Source organism: Cnephaeus nilssonii (genome assembly GCF_951640355.1).
Source record: "Cnephaeus nilssonii genome assembly, chromosome: 24".
Classification (NCBI taxonomy): Eukaryota; Metazoa; Chordata; class Mammalia; order Chiroptera; family Vespertilionidae; genus Cnephaeus; species Cnephaeus nilssonii.
In genome coordinates, this window is record NC_137095.1 from 8,092,342 (window position 1) to 8,112,016 (window position 19,675).

Sequence of the window (19,675 nt, forward strand, 5' to 3'; positions counted from 1 at the left end):
TCAGTGGATAGAACGTCGGCCTGCGGACTCAAGGGTCCCAGGTTCGATTCCGGTCAAGGGCATGTACCTTGGTTGCGGGCACATCCCCAGTAGGGGGTGTGCAGGAGGCAGCTGATCGATGCTTCTCTCTCATCGATGTTTCTAACTCTCTCTCCCTTCCTCTCTGTACAAAATTAATAAAATATATTTTTTTTAAAAAAAAGAGAGAGATTAAGCCTCCTGTCTTAAAAAAGGCAAGACAGCCCTAGCTGGTGTGGCTCAGTGGATAGAGTGTCCGCCTGAGGACCCAAGGGTCCCGGGTTCGATTCCAGTCAAGGGCACACACCGGGGTTGCAGGCTCCTCCCCAGCCCAGGGCCCGTGCAGGAGGCAACCAATCGATGTGTTTCTCAACATCCCTCTGTCTCTCCCTGTCTCTTCCACTCTTCCTAAAAAGCAACGGAACAATATCCTCGGGTGAGGATTAACCCAAGGGGAAAAAAGGACAAAACAATTTATCTCATTCTACTCAGTGAGCTGATAATTGAGGACAAAGGAAAAGGGGGGGCACCTGGGAGCCAGCCTGCTCTAGAGGAATGCAGGGGGGCTGGGCACCCCCCCAGCTCCGGCCGCAGGGGAGACCCAGTATATTCCTGACTCAGAAACCCACTCTCCCCTTTTCTGCATCTCCCACCTCTTGTTCCTGGGAAGTTCTTCCTCACTCTCACCCAGATCCCCCTTCTCCTGTCCCCACCATCTCAGCTTGCACACAGATAGCACTGCACCGGCTACCCCTCAGGAGGGGGGTGGGGTGGGGTGGGGGTGCGGCTCCGGGCAGCCAGCAGCCTGTAACTGGATACTGTTTGCTTCCAGCAGGTGCACGGTTCCTGGGCCTCCTCTCCGGAGCCTGGGCAGAGCTCGCCCCTGCCCAGTCCAGCGACCTTTGCCTGTCTGAGCCCTGGTTAATTTTTGCCCAGTTTGCGGGCTCTGGGGCTCCTCCCCTCTGGGATATAAGCCTGGCCCCAGGGTGCCCTGTTCCCTGCCTGTCCTGAGCCTCCCGAACTCCCACCCTCATCATGGCCAAGGGCTTCTACATCTCCAAGGGCTTAGGCATCCTGGGCATCGTCCTGGGCGTGGCGGCCGCCTGCACCATCATCGCCCTGTCCGTGGTGTATGCCCAGGAGAAGAACAAGAATGCCGAGAGCTCGGCCGCGGACCCCACCATGTCCACCACCCCCCCCACCATGCCCACCACCACCTTGGACCAGAGCAAGCCGTGGAACCGGTATCGCCTCCCCAGGTCGCTGGTACCCGACTCCTACCGGGTGACGCTGAGGCCCTACCTCCAACCCCAGAACGGCCTGTACATCTTCACGGGCTCCAGCACCGTCCGCTTCACGTGCCAGGAGCCCACCAACCTCATCATCATCCACAGCAAGAAGCTCAACTACACCAACACCCAGGGGCACAGGGTGGCCCTGCAGGCCCTGGGGGGCTCCAAGGCCCCCGAAATCGACAGGACCGAGCTGGTGGAGGTCACCGAGTACCTGGTGGTGCACCTGAAGGGCCAGCTGGAGGCGGGCGTCATGTACGAGATGAGCAGCACGTTCCAGGGCGAGCTGGCCGACGACCTGGCGGGCTTCTACCGCAGCGAGTACATGGACGGCAACGACAAAAAGTAAGCTGGACCGCGGCCTGCCCGGTGCTGCGGGCAGATCCAGGCGCGGAGGCAGAGCTGGAGCCGCGGGGCCCGGGGAGGGTGTGGGTTCGAGGCCTTTGAACCCGCGGGAGCCCTCGCCGGGCCCTTCCTTCCCAGGGAGCTCCCGGGGAGCAGCTACCACAAACCCTTTCCCGGAGGCCTCCCCACCCCACTGTAGGGAGTCAGGGACGAGCGGTGAACGTGTCCCCGGTTTGGACAGGAAAACTGAGGGCAGAGGAGAGAGAGGTGGGCTCCCAGCTGGCATAGGGATGAGCCCGCGGGGACTTTGTCCTCAGTCCGGAAGGAGCTCTGATCTCCCAGAGTCGGCGGGCCTATCCGAGGCTGATGCACAGGCGGGGAGGGCAGGGATTAGACCAGACCAGCTTTCCGGGCACCCCTCCCCCTGCACGCCCAGAAACACCCTCAAGCCCCGCTATCCCACCCCGACGGGCGCACGCATTCCCCGGGCAACCCGCTAACACCTGGTTTGGGCAGGGTGCTGGCCACGACCCAGATGCAGTCTGCCGATGCCCGGAAATCCTTCCCGTGCTTTGATGAGCCCGCCATGAAGGCCAGGTTTAACATCACCCTCATCCACCCCCATAACCTCACGGCCCTGTCCAACATGCTGCCCAAAGGTGAGCAGGTCTGTCCTGGGGCCACACAGCGCCCCCCCCCCCCCACCCCCGGGAGTGGCGCCCCGGGGCGGGGGGCGCAGGGCCGGAGACAGGACGCGCGCCCACCTGCCTGAATGCTCCATGCCCAGGTCCCAGCGTCCCACTTGACGGAGACCCCACGTGGAGCGTCACCGAGTTCCACACCACACCGGTCATGTCCACCTACCTGCTGGCCTACATCGTCAGCGAGTTCACGTATGTGAACATGACAGAGACCATGTCGACCAATCAAGAAGTCCTGGTACGAAGCTGGGCCCGCCCGTCCTCACCCGGATTGGCCTTGCCTGAGGGATCTTCCCGTTTACCCCAGCTCTGGGGAGTTCTCTGACCCTCGGTCTCTGTGTCTGAAAAGGGGGTCCCTCCTCATGAAGGGAGCTCCCGACCCATGGGTGCCAGACAGACGTGGCGGTTATGGCCATTGTCATCCCCCAAAGAATCCTCCCGAGGACCCAAAGCCCCTCAGGGACCCCCAGCCCGCGCTTCTGCTGACCAGGCCTCCTGGCTTCACCTCATCCAAGCCCTGGACTCGGCCCACCTGCGCCAGGTCCAAGAGGGCCCCTGACCCCCCTCCGTCCTCTTTGCAGATCCGGATCTGGGCTCGCCCCAGTGCAACCGCGGCTGGCCACGGCCTGTATGCCCTGAACGTGACAGGCCGCATCCTCAACTTCTTTGCCCAACATTACAACACCCCGTACCCCCTGGACAAATCCGGTGAGTGAGGGGTCTCACGGGGGCGGGGTGGGGGGGGCCTCCATGTCCAGAGGCCGGCCGTCCTGCCAACCTCCTGGCTTCCCCAGACCAGATCGGCTTGCCCGACTTCAACGCGGGCGCCATGGAGAACTGGGGGCTGGTGACCTACCGAGAGAACTCGCTGCTCTTCGACCCAGAGTCCTCCTCCAGCAGCAACAAGGAGCGGGTGGTCACCGTGATTGCGCACGAGCTGGCCCACCAGGTAGCCGGCGCAGCCTGCGGGGTGCAGGGAAAGGAAGTGGGGGGCGGGGCGCTCCAGGAGGCGGGGGCACAGGTCCCCCCTCGGCAGCCGGGAAGGGAGGAGGGTTAGCAGGCGGGAGTCACGATGATGTCACCCCCCTGGCATGGGGGGCACCCCTGGAGGGTTGCTCAGGGGGGGGGTATGGGGGGCTGCAGGGCTGACCCCCGCCCCGCCCCCACAGTGGTTTGGGAACCTGGTGACGGTGGCCTGGTGGAACGACCTGTGGCTGAACGAGGGCTTCGCCTCCTACGTGGAGTACCTGGGTGCTGACCACGCCGAGCCCTCCTGGAACCTGGTGAGCCCGCTGTGCCGGGGCCTGGGGCCTGGGGCCTGGGGGTGGGGCTGGGGGTGGGGCGGGGGGAGGCCTGGGTCACCCCTCCCAGGACAGTCTCCTGACGGCGGCCGGGGATTTGCAGAAAGACATCATAGTGCAGAACGAGCTGTACCGGGTGATGGCGGTGGACGCCCTGGCCTCCTCCCACCCGCTGTCCACCCCAGCCCAGGAGGTCAACACGCCGGCCCAGATCAGCGAGATGTTCGACTCCATCTCCTACAGCAAGGTGCTGCCGGGCATGCGTGCTGGTCCCGAGACAGCGGGGGGGGGGGGGGGGGGGGGAGCATGGGGAGGGAGGGGGGCTCCGGGAGCACCTGTCCCGGCCGGGTGGGGGTCGCAGGGTCCTGCTGGCTGGGCACAGCTTTCTGAGCACCCCTCCCCCTCCCCAGGGAGCCTCTGTGCTCAGGATGCTCTCCAGCTTCCTGACGGAGGACCTGTTCAAGAAGGGCCTGGCGGTGAGTGCGCTGGGCCAGCCCTTGGTGGGTGGGGGTGGGGGGCCTTCCCCCTGGCGGAGTGGTGGGGCCTGGGGCCCCAGCTTAGCCCTCACCTCTTTCCACAGTCCTACCTCCAGACCTACTCCTACAACAGCACCACCTACCTGGACCTGTGGGACAGCCTGCAGAAGGTGGGTAACAGCCCCGCCCCCCCCCCCCCCCCCCCGAGCCATCCTGTTGGGGTCCTGAGATGCTAGATGTCCCAGGGGGGAGGGGGGCACCTGTGTAAAGGAATGTGCCGGCTCACGGCTCACCAGCCCGGGCAGGTCATCTGGAGCCTCGGTGGGTGATCGGGAAAGTGGGTGCTGCGATGGCCCCTTGAAGGAGGGGGTGTGAGAACCGTGGGCCAAGACCCCGCAGACCAGGCGGCCTGCCGCACCCCGAAGCGAGCTCCGTGATGGGAGCCCAGGAATCCAGCCCTCTGAGTGCTCAGGACACGGGCCTCCCGGTTCCCAGGCCTGAGCCCGCCTCTACCGGGAACTTTGGAGCCTGCCCAGCAGCCCTGGCTGCTCTGTGCCCTCCCGGCCCCTCCCCAGCACGACTTTGCACCCCGCACCCTCAGCACAGCTGGGACCTTCCCATCCGGCCCCACCTGGCATTCCTGTCAACTCAGACCCACCCCGAGCAGCCCCTGTCTGTGGGGCAGACCCTCTGACCACCCTCCGCCGCCCCTCCCTGCTTCTCCTCGGCTGGAGTCTGCCCTCTCTCCTTCATCCCCACCCCTCCCTCTCCCCCCCAGCGGCCCCACCCCTTCCCTGGGGCCCTCCTCACCCCAAATGACCCCTCCAGCCCCCAGGTGCCCTGGCTCTAAGGCTAGTCTGGCCAGGGAGAGGGGACCAGGGCTTTGTCACAGTCACAGCTGGGCTCCAGGGGCCTCTTGGCCAAGCTCCAGCCCAGGTTCCATCTGCCAGGAACCTGCCCCCTCCCTCCCCGCCTCCCTCACCGACTCAGTCCCTCCCCTCCACTTCCACTGGCTTCCTTGCCTTGCCTCAGTTTCCCACACCTCCTGCAAAGGGGAGCCCTCCTCCATGCCAGGTGCCCCGCCAACTCCATCCCTCCCTTCGGTTCCCTCTTTCCTGAGCCCCCTCTTTCTGCAGCCCCCGGAGCCTCCCCCTTCTCAGCCTATACCCTCCGGCACACTCTTCTGCCCACCTTCTTTGCCCTGTTGTCATTTTTATTTATTTTATTTTTATTTTTATTTTTTAAATATATTTTATTGACTTTAGAGAGGAAGGAGAGGGGGAGAGAGATTGAAATATCAATGATGAGAGAGAATCATTGATCGGCTGCCTCCCGCATGCCCCCTACTGGGGATCGAGCCCGCAACGCAGGCATGTGCCCTTGGCCGGAATCGAACCCGGGACCCTTCAGTCCGCAGGCTGATGCTCTATCCACTGAGCCAAACCAGCCAGGGCTCTGTTGTCATTTTTATTTTCTCAGTTATTCACAGGCATGGTTGGCATTTTGCTGTTATTATGAAAACAATACATATGCATGGAAAGAGAGAGAAAAGGCCAATGAGTACAGCAGCAACCACCTTCCGCCCGGCCCCAGGCCCCCATCGGGGTGTCTGTCCACGGCTCGCGCCCTCGCTCTGACGGCTCCCTCCCCTGTGTGTCCCCTTCCAGGCCGTGGACCAGCAGACGGCCGTCACACTGCCTCAGGATGTGAAAACCATCATGGACCGCTGGATCCTGCAGATGGGCTTCCCTGTCATCACCTTGGACACCAAGACAGGGAACGTCTCTCAGAAGCACTTCCTCCTTGACCGCGACTCCAATGTCACCCGCCCCTCAGACTTCGGGTGAGCAGACGGCCCCCCACCCCCCAGGCGGGTTCCCAGGGGCCTCACCAGGGCCAGGAGGCGGGGGGGGGGGGGGGGGGGCGCGTGGTGCCAGAGAGTCGGGCAGACAGTGGGAGCCTGCGCAGGGCTGCTCTGGTGGTGGCCACGGCCTGCCGTCTCTCACCGCCCCCCCCCCTTCGGGTCTCTTGTTGCAGCTACCAGTGGATTGTTCACATCTCGTCTCTGAAAAATGGCAACCTGCAGAAAGACACCTGGCTGGAGGGAGCCTCCATGAGTAATGCAGGCCTGCCCCTGTAGACAGAAGCCCCGCCCCCGCTCCCCCCTCCCAGCTCCTGGCCCACGTGCTGGGGTTCCCACCACCTCGGCCAGAGCTTCCTTCCTCACTTCACTCCCCAAATGGAGCTGCCTTCTTTGGTTCTTTTTTTTTTTTAAATATATTTTATTGATTTTTACAGAGAGGAAGGGAGAGGGATAGTGAGTTAGCCCTTTGCACTCGCTAACCCTTTGCTACCAATGCTAACCATGTCGAGTCACACTAGACATCCGAGTGCAAAAGGTTAGAAACATCGATGAGAGAGAAACATCGATCAGCTGCCTCCTGCACACCCCCCACCCGGGATGTGCCCGCAACCAAGGTACATGCCCTTGACCGGAATCGAACCCGGGACCCTTGAGTCCGCAGGCCGACGCTCTATCCACTGAGCCACACCGGTTAGGGCTCCTTGGTTCTTTTGTAAAAAATTATTTAATATATTTTTATTGATTTCAGGGAGGAAGGGAGAGGGAGAGAGAGATAGAAGCATTAATGATGAGAGAGAATCACGGATCAGCTGCCTCCTGCACGCCCCCTACTGGAGATCGAGCTGCAACCCGGGCATGTGCCCTGACCAGGAATCCAACCGTGACCTCCTGGTTCATAGGTGGACGCTCAACCCCTGAGCCACGCCGGCCAGGCCTGCCTGCCTTTGGTTCTAATCTCTACTCTGCTGTTGCTGCCCAGCTTTGTGACCCCGAGCAAGCTACCATCCCTGTCTGGTCTCCATTTCTTCACCTATAAAATGGGGCTGTTCAGTAGCTACCCCCGCGGGATTGTGTGAGCATTAAAGGAGACAATCCCCATGAAATGTTAGACCAGCACCAGGCACTGAGGAAGCCAAGGTCAAGCCAAGTCATCTTCTGCCCTAGGCCAAGGCTGCCGATGAATGGAAGGAAGACAAGCAATGAAAACGTTTAGAGCTGCGCTGAGTGCTTTCACAGAGGCGTGTCTGGCCTCTGGGCTACTTGGGCACAGGGGCCAGGAGCTGGGATTAAGGGAGATTCAACTTCACGGAGAGATGTCAGAGAAGACTTCCCGGAGGAGGTGTCCTGAGTCTTAGAGGAAAAGTAGCAGTTAGCTGGATTAATTGGTGTCATAGGAAAGCATTTCAGGCCCCAGCTGGTTTGGCTCAGTGGATTGAGCGTCAGCCTGCAGACTGAAGGGTCCCGGGTTTGATTCCGGCCAAGGGCACATGCCCAGGTTGCGGGCTCGACCCCCAGTAGGGGGTGTGCAGGAGGCAGCCGATCGATGATTATCTCTCATCATTGATGTTTCTGTCTCTCCCTCTCCCTTCCTCTCTGAAAGCAGTAAAAATATATTTTTAAAAAAGAAAAGCGTTTCAGGCAGAGGAAAGAGCAAGTGCAAGGCATGGAGGCAGGAGAGACTTGGGCCGGGAGGAGCTGGGGCAGCTGGGAAGTTGGCAAATGATTGGGTCTGACCTGCGGGTGTGAAAGGGTCCCCTCTGGCTGCCAGGAGAAAGGCTAGAAGGGAGAGCAGGGAGGAGGGGGCGCTAAACCCCACTGAAGAGACGGGCAGTCTGAGTGGACTGGAGGTGTGAGGGTAGAGGTACCCAGGTAGCTGGCACTGGCCCGGGCACCTGGAGCTCTGGGCGGCAGGCAGGCACTGAGGTTCAGGCATGGCATGTGGTCTGTCCGAAGTCACCAGCCCGCCAGAGGTAGCGAGATCGGCCGGGCAGCCTGCCACCGCCCCTCCCCCTCCCCTCTCCTCGGCTTTGCCCCAGAGGCTGGTGGCCAGCTGTTGCCCGGCAGCCGCACCAGGCTGCTCTTGGCTGAGGCCTGGAGGGAGGAGGTCAAGGGTCAGCCTCTGGTGTTCTGAGCCACCCCGCCCCAGCTCCGGTCTCTCTCCCCACAGTTCACAATGAGTTCAAAACCACCAACGAGTGGGTCCTGCTCAATGTCAACGTGACGGGCTATTACCAGGTGAACTACGACCTGGACAACTGGAGGAAGATTCAGGCTCAGCTGCAGAGTAACCTGTCGGTGGGTGTCTGCCACCCCGACCTGGGCCCCTGCCCCAGGCCCAGCCCGAGGTCACGGCCTGAGGTCACAGCCTCTGTTGCTCCTTCTAGGTCATCCCGATCCTCAATCGGGCGCAAGTCATCCATGACGCCTTTGACCTGGCCAGGTGAGTGTCGCCTCCCTCCTCGGGCCCACACAGGCTCTGTGCCGTGAGCAAGTGCGTTTCCATAGTGAGAAACCCTGAGTCTGACCTGCAGGTGTGAAGGGTCCCCCCCACCCCCCAATGTGAGCAGCAGGCTTGTCTTCTTTTTTTGTTGTTGTTAATCCTCACTCGAGGATACTTTTCCATTGGTTTTTTAAAAATATTTTTTTATTGATTTCAGAGAGGAGGAAGAGAGAGAAAGAAACATCAATGATGAGAGGGAATCATTGATCGGCTGCCTCCTGCACGCCCCCACACTGGGGATCGAGCCCACAACCTGGGCAGGTGCCCTTGACTGGAATTGAACCCAGGACCCTTTAGTCCGCAGGCCAACGCTCTATCCACTGAGCCAAACCAGCTAGGCATCCATTGATTTTTGGAGGGAGTGGAAGGGAGAGTGAGAGATTGAGAGAAACATGGATGTGAGAGAGACACATCGATTGGTTGCCTCCCGCACGTGCCCCGATAAGGCTGGGGATCAAATCTGCAACCGAGCTACGTGCCTTGACCAGAATCGAACCCGGGACCCTTCAGTCCCAGGGCCGACGCTCTATCCACTGAGCCAAACTGGCTAGAGCCTCATCTTTACAATGGGGATAATAAGCAAGAGATTGTGACTGGCAATGGGGGAGGGCAGGGCCTGGCTGGCCTTGTTTGTGGAATCGCCCAGCACCCACATTCCCCACCCCAGTGAACACTGGAGCTGGTGCAGTTGGGGCTCTGGGACCTCAGGCTCCAGGAGGCGGCTGGGGTTCCCAGAGAGGAGTAGCTGGGGGTGCTAAGTTGAGCCCCTCTGTTTGACCCCCCAGTGCCCGCCATGTCCCCATCACCCTGGCGCTGGACAACACCCTCTTCCTGATCAACGAGACAGAATACCTGCCCTGGCAGGCCGCCCTGAGCAGCCTGAGCTACTTCAAGCTCATGTTTGACGGCTCCGAGGTCTACGGCTCCATGCAGGTACGGAGGGAGGGCCAGGCTGGCGGGGCACGTGCCCTGACTGGGAATCGAACCGTGACCTCCTGGTTCCTAGGTTGATGCTCAGCCATTGAGCCACGCCGGCCCGGCCCCAAAACACTTCTCAAAGCTGGGTTGGTTAAGTAGCATATCCATTTGGCGGAACACTATGGAGCCACTGGCTCATACTTGAAGAGGTCATTTTTTGATTAAACATTTTTCACATGAACTTGCTATGACGTGAGGTATTATGGTGAATGAGGTTGTAATTACCTTGGCGTCACCTCATCTTCCTGATGCGGCTGTCACAATATTGGGTCACCTCGGTGTGTGGCATTGACTTTGTTGCCGTTATTTACGCAGCCTGGCTGAGCCGCACAGAATGCTATGCTTCTATTTCCTTCTTTGTCCGTCTTATGCAAATGTATCAGATAATACAGCAGCATTGCTCCCCCATCTTTGCCCAGACACCCCTGCTTTCTTCAACCCCCCTCGGCTCATAGGCTAGGTCGCTCTCCTGGACTCAGAGTCCTTGGGTTCTTCCTCAAGTTTTCTGTCTCATCTTCCAGGAGTTTATTTTTTTAAATATATTTTATTGATTTTTTACAGAGAGATAGAGAGTTAGAAACATCGATGAGAGAGAAACATTGATCAGCTGCCTCCTGCACACCCCCTACTGGGGATGTGCCCGCAACCAAGGTACATGCCCTTGACCAGAATCGAACCCGGGACCCTTCAGTCCCCAGGCCGACGCTCTATCCACTGAGCCAAACCGGCCAGGGCCTTCCAGGACTTTTGAGAAAGGGTTTGTGAGAGGTGGACGTCCCAGGGTTGATTGTCTGAAATGCCTTTATTCCACCTTCACACCGGCGTGAGCTCACCTGGGTTTAGAAGTTCCCACCTTGGAAATTATTCCTCGAAAACCTCTCAGGGCTTGCTGCACTCATGTCTAGTCTCTGTTGAGAAACCCAGAGTTTATGTCTTTTTTAAAATAATTTTTTATTGATTTCAGAGAGGAAGGGAGAGGGAGAGGGAGCTAGAAACATCCATGATGAGAGAGAATCATGGATCGGCTGCCTCCTGCATGCCCTGCACTGGGGATCGAGCCCGCAACCTGGGCACGTGCCCTTGACCAGAATCGAAACCGGGACCCTTCAGTCTGCAGGCCGACTCTATCCACCGAGCCACACCGGCTAGGGCAGTGGTCGGCAAACTGCGGCTCGTGAGCCACATGCGGCTCTTTGGCCTCTTGAATGTGGCTCTTCCACAAAATACCACGTGCGGGCGCGCACGTACAGTGCGATTGAAACTTCGTGGCCCATGCGCAGAAGTCGGTTTTCGGCTCTCAAAAGAAATTTCAATCGTTGTCCTGTTGATATTTGGCTCTGTTGACTAATGAGTTTGCCGACCACTGGCCTAGGGCGAGCCTGTCTCTTTTCCGGTTCTTTGAACGTGGCCAGTTTCCCCTTCTGGAAGCTGTGGGATCTTCCTTCAATCCTGGCGGGCCCTTCTCAGCCTTCCGCTCTGCACATTTTTGTGTCGCTCCTTCCAACTTTCTTCCTCTCCTTTTTTTTCCTGGCGGACTGGACCTGGCGTCTCCCCTCTTGTGTTGGGCAGCGTGTTGGCTTTCTGTCCTGCCCGCCGGGACCTGCCCACCCACTCTCCTCCACGGGCTGTGTTCATTTCCCCGCTCCTGTCTGTAAACTTCCCAGCGCTGTTCCTGGCTCAGCGTCCGGGCCTCCGTCCGGGCCAAGGGCGGTCATCACAGGCTTTCCCGAAACTTCCTTTTCTTCCTCTGTTGACTGGTTTCCTCTGTGTCTCCTGTGGCTTTTGTCTCTTTTGAGTTGGAGGCTGAGCTGCCACTTGGGATTTGAGGAGGAGGCAAATAAAAAGTGATTAGAGCCCTGATCGGTTTGGCTCTGTGGACAGAGCGTCGGCCTTTGGATTCAAGGGTCCCGGGTTCGATTCCGGTCAGGGGCATGTACCTTGGTTGCGGGCACATCCCCAGTAGGGAGTGTGTGGGAGGCAGCTGATGGATGTTTCTCTCTCATCGATGTTTCTAGCTCTCTATCCCTCTCCCTTCCTCTCTGTAAAAAATCAATAAAAAATATATTTTTTAAAAAAGTGATTAGAAGCCCCGTAGAGTGGTGGGGCTTGTCGCCTGTAGGTCTCCCTGTGGGGTGACTGGGGGGCCGAGTGACTCCTCATGGGGGTGTTGCCTTGAGACCGTTCAGTCTTCAGAGCGGGATCCTCTGTTTTGTGAGGCTGGTGGGTTAGAGTGGGGAAGGCGAGTGGGGACACCTCCATGCAGCACGTATGCTCCATTCACCTCTGCTCCCCTCTGCAGGCCGGCCACTCTCCCACGTGACCTCCCAGTTCTGAGCCCCTCTGATAAGCCTCACCGGTGGTGGGGAAGGGGGGTCTGCCCAGGGAGGGAGGGGGGCCCAGGGGAGTAATTCCTCCTTCTGCTGCCCTGGCCTCCATCGCCCTTCTACAGCCCCCGCCTCCCTTTGTCCCCCACAGACCTACCCCTCTCATGCCGAGCCTGCCTCCGAGGTCCCTTGCTTCTGTCCCCGCCCCCCCGCCCCCCCCCCCTCCATCCCTCCACAGGCAGGTCACTCTGCCAAGCCTGTCCGCCTCCTCCCGCCTTCCTGCTCCTCAGTGGTGTGGATGCCTCGCCCCCTGCTCTTGCCTCGCCCACTCTCTTTGTCCTTGGGGTTTATTCCTTTACGTTTGGCTGTGTCTTCTGGTTGGCACACGTGACAATCGACCCTGTTGAGCCAGAGTCTGTGAAGGGCCCTAGCCGGTTTGGCTCAGTGGATAGAACATTGGCCTGCGGACTGAGGGGTCCCGGGTTCGATTCTGGTCAAGGGCACATGCCCGGGTTGCGGGCTTGATCCCCAGTTTCTAGGTCTCTCCCCCTTTCCCTTCCTCTCTGAAATCAATTAAAATAATGTATGTATATGAAAACAAAAACAGAGCCCGCGAAGGACTTTAATAACATGGGATGGATGGGGCCCTAACTGGTTTGGCTCAGTGACTACAGCATCGGCCTGCAGACCAAAGGGCCCCGGGTTCGATTCCGATCAAGGGCACATGCCTGGGTTGCAGGCTCCCTCCCCACCCCCACCCCTGGCTAAGGCCCTGGTTGGGGCACGTGCAGGAGGCAACCAATCGATGTGTTTCAGTCACATCGATATTTCTCTCTGGCTTTCCCTCTCTCTTCCACTCCCTCTAAAAAATCAATGGGAAAATATCCTCGGGTGAGGATTTAAAAAACAAATAAAATAAATTCCACGGGGTGGGGCTTAGGCGCAAGGCCAGGTACCAGGTGCAGGGCGCAGGTTTGTCGATTCGCTCGGTAGGAAAGGGCAAAGTGCACACATCAGTTGGGAAATTGTCGTTTTGGTGAGCTCCGGGTGGTTTGTATTTTCTGCATGGTTTTCTGTTTCCCAAATTCCCCACAATAAACACAGAACATTTACAATCAGGCGGCGGGGGGGCGCGAGGGGACCCAACCCTATCCTGCCCACCCACACAAGGCCCCTCGGGGCCCTCGGCAGGCCCGGCTGGAGTCTAGCCTTTGAAGCTGCTCCTGTTCTCTTTTCCTCAGAAATACCTGAAGAAGCAGGTCACGCCCCTCTTCTATTATTTTGGAAACCTCACCGGTAACTGGACGAATCGCCCCGAAAACCTGATGGACCAGTGAGTGTGACCTCTTCTGGGTCTGGAGGTCATGGGGGCCCCCAGCCACCCTGACCCGGGGAGTCCAGAGCAACGCCCAGGCAGTGTCCCCCGGACTTCTCCACTCCCCCACCAGCAGGGGCCCGGCCATCTCTGAGGGGCCGGTGGCCCATCTGGCCTCTTTGCACAAAGGACCAAACTGAAACTCCGAGGTCCCCTCACCGACCTGGTCATTGAGATCCTAGATGGGGAAGCTGGGGCCGGCCCCTATGGGTCCCCAGGCATAAAGCAGAGGGGGACCCAGAGGACATGGCGGGGGTCCTTAGCGCCCCGGCCTGGCCGCCCCTCCTGGAGCCGTGTGTCAGCTGGGGAGCCCTGGCCAGTCTGACCAAGTGTCCCCGGGGCAGGTACAACGAGGTCAATGCCATCAGCACAGCCTGCTCCAGTGGGGTCCAGGAATGCAAGAAGCTGGTGTCCGACCTTTTCTCCAAGTGGATGGCTGACCCCAATAACAACCCGTGAGTGTCCCCTGCGCCCCCCCGAGCCTCATCCGTCCCTCAAGCCCTTAGCCCTGTCTTCATCAGAACCTGATCCCACCTTCCCCGCTGCTGCTCCGCTGCTGACCGCCTCCCCCCGACCCCCACCCCCCACGCCAGGATCCACCCCAACCTGCGGTCCACCATCTACTGCAACGCCATCGCCCAGGGCGGCGAGGAGGAGTGGGACTTCGCCTGGGACCAGTTCCAAAAAGCCACCCTGGTAAACGAAGCCGACAAGCTCCGCGCAGCCCTGGCCTGCAGCAAGGAGGTCTGGATCCTGAACAGGTGAGGGCCTGCGGGCACGGCGGGCGAGCTCCCTTCCCCACCGGGATCCCGGGTGGAAGAGGAAGAACCGGCCGCACAGGGGCCTGCACACTCACCATACTGCACAGGGGGCAGGATGTTCCCATTTTACGGATGGGGACACTGAGGCTCGGAAAACTTGCCTAAGGTCAAGAAGCTTTAAGGAAGGATAGAGTCAAGAATCAAGCCCAAGTTTGGGCTTATGTCCTGTGCTTTTTTATTTAAGTATTTAATTCTTGTATTTTTATTTATTTATTATTGATTTCTGAAAGGAAGGGAGAAGAAGAGAGAGATAGAAACATCAGTGATGAGAGAGAATCACTGATCGGCTACCTCCTGCAAGCCCCCTACTGGGAATCGAGCCCGCAACCCCGACATGTGCCCTTAACCAGAATCGAACCCGGGACCCTTCAGTCCACAGGCCGATGCTCTATCCACTGAGCCAAACCAGCTAGGGCTCATGTCCTGTGCTTTTTAAAAATTATATATATATTATTGATTTTTTACAGAGAGGAAGAGAGAGGGATAGAGAGTTAGAAACATCGATGAGAGAGAAACATCGATCAGCTGCCTCCTGCACACCCCCCACTGGGGATGTGCCCGCAACCAAGGTACATGCCCTTGACCGGAATCGAACCTGGGACCCTTGAGTCCGCAGGCCGACGCTCTATCCACTGAGCCAAACCGGTTTCGGCTGTCCTGTGCTTTTAACTGCTATAGCCTCTCAGCCTTTCCTTGACAGTGACTCAGTTTCCCTCTCTGTGAAGGGCTGTGGCACAGCTGGACCTCAGTCCTTCTGGATGTGCAGGCCAACCCCCACGCCCCTGGCTCCCATTGTGTGCCTCATCTCCTAGAGCCCAGTAAAGCAGGACCAGCCTCAGTCAAAGTCAGGAGTGGCCACCCTGCATGGAACAGGGCTCGCAGCTCTTGTTCCTTCATTCCCTGTCAGATAGCTGTCAAATACCAGGTCATGTCAGGCATGACACCTGGCCTAGCCAGTGATCCTGCACAGGCGCCTCAGTGTCCCAGCTACAAGAGGGAGGCAGGACCAAGGGGTCTTATAGCCCTTGGCATGCCGAGGGGATGGCCAAGGATGGAGGACAGCTGTCGGGGGAGGGCAGGCTCCTGTGCCAGCCTGGCTGTCTGTAGAATCATCTGACTGCAGCCCTTGGTCGTGATCACTAACGCAGATCCTGCCCTCACAGGTACCTGAACTACACCCTGAACCCCGAGCTCATCCGGAAGCAGGACGCCACCTCCACCATCAGCAGCATCGCCGGCAACGTCATCGGGAAAACCCTGGCCTGGGACTTCGTCCAGATCAACTGGAAGAAGCTCTTCAATGAGTGAGTTGGCTGCGAGCACGGCAGGGGTGCAGAATGTGTGCACAGAACACAGCAGGGCTGGGAGAGAGGGGTGAGCCCTGCACAGGAGTGGGGGCAGGCATCGAAAGAGCAGATGAGGGATGGGTCGTCCCTTTTCCCACTTGGAGGGAAGAGAAAGTCTGGCTGGTGGGAGTGATGTCTGGAGTGTCGTGAGACCCGTGTTCAGGTCCCCTTGAGTGCGCCCTTGCGTCTCATCTACAAGATGGACCAATCACAGGGCAGCTGTGCGGATGCAGTGTCGCCTGTCCGTCACTGAGTGCTAGTTCCTGCCCTCCTCACGGTTCATCTCTCTCCCTGACCTGCAGTTACGGTGGCGGCTCCTTCTCCTTCTCCAACCTCATCCAGGCCGTGACGCGACGATTCTCTACTGAGCACGAGCTGCAGCAGGTAAGCAGCCCTGGGACCCCCGGGGACCATCCCGGGTCTAAGGGGGCAGCCGCCAGTCAGCTCCCTCCGAGGGTGGGCCCAGGGAGCGTGGGTTCCTTGTAGCCAGGCCTCCCTCATTGAGAGGGGAAGCTGGGTGTCCAGATTTTTTCTTTTTCTTTCTTTTTTTCAAAAATATTTTTATTGATTTCATAGAGGAAAGGAGAGATAGAAATATCAATGATGAGAGAGCATCATTGATCAGCTGCCTCCCGCACGTCCCCTACTGGGGATGGAGCCCACAACCCAGGCATGTGCCCTTGACCGGAATCGAACCTGGGACCCTTCAGTCCGCAGGCCAACGATCTACCCACTGAGCCAAACTAGCCAGGGCTGTCCAGTTCAATCCAAAAAGTTCTCTTGGAATTTCTGTACAGGCAAAAAGGAAAGAGGATAAAATCATGAACCTTCATATACCCATTACTCAATTAGAACACTTAAGAACATTTTCCCGATACTTTGTGGGGGTGGATAAATTTTCAGGCAAATCACTGATATTATGTAACTTCACCTCTAAATACTTTAGTCCTATCTAAAACAAAGGAATTTTAAAAACATTATGTCACTGCTATTAGCAAACCCAAGAAAATGAATGATCATCTTATACCCAGGCCGTTTTCAAATCTTCTAAGTTTTTGTCATTGATATGTTTGAATTAGAAGCCAAAGTGAACTCATTGCATTAGGTTGCTTTGTCTTTTTTTAAATTGAGATATTAAAAAAATGTGAGACATAACTCGTATATCATAAAATTCACCATTTTAAGTGGTTTTTAGTATATTTACGAAGTTGCGCAACCATCACCACCACCTAATTCTAGAGCATTCTTACTACTCCTAAAAGGAACCCCACACCCATTAGCCCTTGCTCCTCATTCCCGTCTCCAGCCCCAGGCAATCACTAACCTATTTCCTGTCTCTCTGGGTTTGCCTCTTTGGACATTTCATACAATGGACACATACAGCATGTGACCTTTTGTGTCTGGCTTCTTTTCGCTTAGCATAATGTTCTCAAGGTCCATCCATGGCGTAGCATGAATCACTCCTTGTTATGGCTGATCCTATTCCGTTGTCTGGCTATGCCACTTTCGCTAATCCATTGAGCGGCTGATAAAACATTTGGGTTGTCTCTACCTTTTGGTTATTTTGAATAACACTGCTATGAACATTCATGTACAAATTTTTGAGTGAACATATGTGTCTTCATTTTTCTTGGGTATGCACCGAGGAGTGGAATTGCTGGGTCATTTGGTAACTCTATGGTTAACTTTTTGTTAGACTGCCCAAATGTTTTCCAAAGTAACTGTACCAATTTACATCCCTGCCAGCCATGTACAAGGGGGCCGATTTCTTTTTTTTAAAATATATTTTATTGATTTTTTACAGAGAGCAAGGGAGAGGGACAGAGAGCTAGAAACATCGATGAGAGAGAAACATCGACCAGCTGCCTCCTGCACACCCCCCACCGGGGATGTGCCCGCAACCAATGCACATGCCCTTGACCGGAATCGAACCCGGGACCTTTCAGTCCGCAGGCCGATGCTCTATCCACTGAGCCAAACCGGTTTCGGCAAGGGGGCCGATTTCTTTTTCTTTTTTAAAAATGAAGCTGCTCTCTTAATTTTGTTTTCAGATTTTTCATGGCTACTATGTAGAAATACAACTGATTTTAACACATTGCTCTTGTATCCTGCAACCTTGCTGGACTCCTTCGTTCAAATAACTTCTTTTTGTAGATGTTTAAGGATTTTCTGTGTACAGATCATGTCATCTTCAAGTAGAGGCCGTTCTACTTCTTCCTTTCTTGTCTAATTGCCCTAGTTACAATGTCCAGTACTAATGCATTTTTTAATCTGTAACATCTTTTTTTTAAAAAAAGCAAACAAACAAACCACTTACTGGTCGAAGCAACTGGGTCATTTGTATTATGAAAATGGCCGCCTTTTCAATTCAGCTGCTCGGTTGCCATGGTGTGTGTTTCATTTGCCACTCTCTCCCGCCTTGATTGGATTGAGACTGCAATTCAATTAAAAACCGAGAGTCCATGCCGTCAAGAAGCACGCGCTGCAGGCTAACTCATCTGGGAGCCGGATTGAACCCTGGGGGGCCGTCACTTCTTAGCTCTGCTCCCGATAAGGACTTGGCCCCAGGGGGGTGGGAGGGCCAGGATGGGGCCCCTCTGCTCAGAGCCGCAGACCGGCCTGGGCTGAGACTCGCTCCCTTTTCCCCGGCAGTTGGAGCAGTTCAAGAAGAACAACATGGACACGGGCTTCGGCTCAGCCACGCGGGCTCTGGAGCAGGCCCTGGAGAAGACCAAAGCCAACATCAAGTGGGTGAAGGAGAACAAGGACGCGGTGCATGCGTGGTTCAAACAGAACAGCCAATAGTCCCCAGTCTGTGCAGTCGCCTGGCCCACACGGGAGGTGCCCACAGGCATCTGACCCCGCGGCTCCCCCGCCTCCCCCCGCAGGACCCCCATTCCCGTACCCTGAGGCCCCACGTCCTCCCTCAGGGACTAAGTCCTAGCCCGTGTTCTCTCCCCTCTGTCCGTGGAGCCAGTTCAAGCACCTCCCAGCCCCTGCCCTGCCCCTCGTGCCAACCGCACCCCAGGCCTGGCCTGGCTCCTGTCGCCCAGAGCCCAGGGGTGATCTCAGGGAAGCCCAGCTCCAGGGCCAGACAGCAAAGCCCCACGTGGACTTGGGCCGGCCTTGGGGAGCTGCCTGCGCCCTCTCCCCTTCCCATGAAGACCCTGGACCTGGGGACTCCACAGGACACCAGATCTGTATATTTTTTTTTCTAAGAGAAAATATAGATAAAGGATTTCTAGATGAGCTTCCAGACTCATGACTGAACCAGGACAGGAGGGGTCCGCACGGCAGCCGGGGAGCCTGGGCTAGAGGGAGCGGTGTGTGGGCAGCACCGTGGGGTCTGGGACGCTCGGGGGCGTGGGGGAGGGGGTGCTGGGCCGTCCTGCAGAATCTGCTGCGTTTTCCTTTCATCTGAGCACTGTGGGTGCTGGGGAGCCCCGGGGAGCGGAGGGCAGGCCCAGGCACAGCGTTCCATGGCGGGGGGGGGGGGGGGGGGGGAGGGGGGGAAGCGGGGCCTGGTGCCCGGCCAGAGCGGGTCCTGCCAGGGTCACCTCCCCAGGGTCCATGGGGGGCGGGTGTGATGTCGAGTCGTAACCTTGTTATCAAGAGTAGCATGCTGGAAACGGCAGGTACCCTGTCACCTGGGGAGCTGGTGGCCAGGGCCAACACTGAGGGCAAGGCCTGGGACCTATGGGCTCCAAGGCCCACATCGGGCTTGCTGGGAATTTCTTGGCCAATAGAGCTAGGTCAGAGGTTCCCAGCGTGGGCACACGCCCACAGGGGGGCAATTTGATGTTTAAGGGGGGACATTTGAGAATGAGTTATTAACAGTGAATTTTGTGCATTTCTTCTGGTTCTAGGGGCCTCATATACAGTCTATAAATGTATATTGTGGCACATGTATGCAATTCAGTTCTCTGTTCTGTGTTTTGAAACTTTATTTGCTATTTCTTCATATCACTTCATATTATTATTATTGTCATTAGTAACCGTAAATTTCTTAGTGATTTCTTCCTCAGTCCTTCCACTGTCCTTTCGTTCTTTTTTTTAAAAAATATATTTTATTGATTTTTACAGGGAGGAAGGGAGAGGGATAGAGAGCTAGAAATGTCAATGAGAGAGAAACATTGATGAGCTGCCTCCTGCACACCCCCCACCGGGGATGTGCCCGCAACCAAGGTACATGCCCTTGACCGGAATCGAACCTGGGACCTTTCAGTCCACAGGCTGACGCTCTATCCACTGAGCCAAACCGGTTTCGGCGTGTCCTTTCGTTCTTTTATCTTTCTCTTTCATGGATGCCATGTTCTTTGGAAGTTTGTTTAGAC

At 57.2% G+C, this 19,675-nt stretch overlaps 1 protein-coding gene across 3 annotated transcripts in view; it reads left to right on the forward strand.

The window, feature by feature from the left end:
- The window catches only part of ANPEP (alanyl aminopeptidase, membrane), a 41,058-nt gene extending 22,473 nt beyond the window's left edge, over positions 1 to 18,585 (forward strand). For all 3 annotated transcript variants that reach the window (XM_079764060.1, XM_079764058.1, XM_079764059.1), the window contains 20 exons: positions 851 to 1,655; positions 2,172 to 2,314; positions 2,443 to 2,594; positions 2,938 to 3,064; positions 3,151 to 3,305; positions 3,526 to 3,639; positions 3,761 to 3,904; positions 4,068 to 4,133; positions 4,238 to 4,303; positions 5,801 to 5,976; positions 6,171 to 6,250; positions 8,165 to 8,292; positions 8,382 to 8,437; positions 9,283 to 9,430; positions 13,041 to 13,132; positions 13,519 to 13,629; positions 13,768 to 13,935; positions 15,159 to 15,299; positions 15,644 to 15,725; positions 17,994 to 18,585. In XM_079764060.1, coding sequence (XP_079620186.1) covers positions 1,054 to 1,655; positions 2,172 to 2,314; positions 2,443 to 2,594; positions 2,938 to 3,064; positions 3,151 to 3,305; positions 3,526 to 3,639; positions 3,761 to 3,904; positions 4,068 to 4,133; positions 4,238 to 4,303; positions 5,801 to 5,976; positions 6,171 to 6,250; positions 8,165 to 8,292; positions 8,382 to 8,437; positions 9,283 to 9,430; positions 13,041 to 13,132; positions 13,519 to 13,629; positions 13,768 to 13,935; positions 15,159 to 15,299; positions 15,644 to 15,725; positions 17,994 to 18,146 — 2,904 coding nt within the window. In that variant the 5' untranslated portion in view covers positions 851 to 1,053 and the 3' untranslated portion in view covers positions 18,147 to 18,585. The remainder of the gene's footprint in view (positions 1 to 850; positions 1,656 to 2,171; positions 2,315 to 2,442; positions 2,595 to 2,937; positions 3,065 to 3,150; positions 3,306 to 3,525; positions 3,640 to 3,760; positions 3,905 to 4,067; positions 4,134 to 4,237; positions 4,304 to 5,800; positions 5,977 to 6,170; positions 6,251 to 8,164; positions 8,293 to 8,381; positions 8,438 to 9,282; positions 9,431 to 13,040; positions 13,133 to 13,518; positions 13,630 to 13,767; positions 13,936 to 15,158; positions 15,300 to 15,643; positions 15,726 to 17,993) is intronic.
- Positions 18,586 to 19,675: the final 1,090 nt, after the last annotated feature.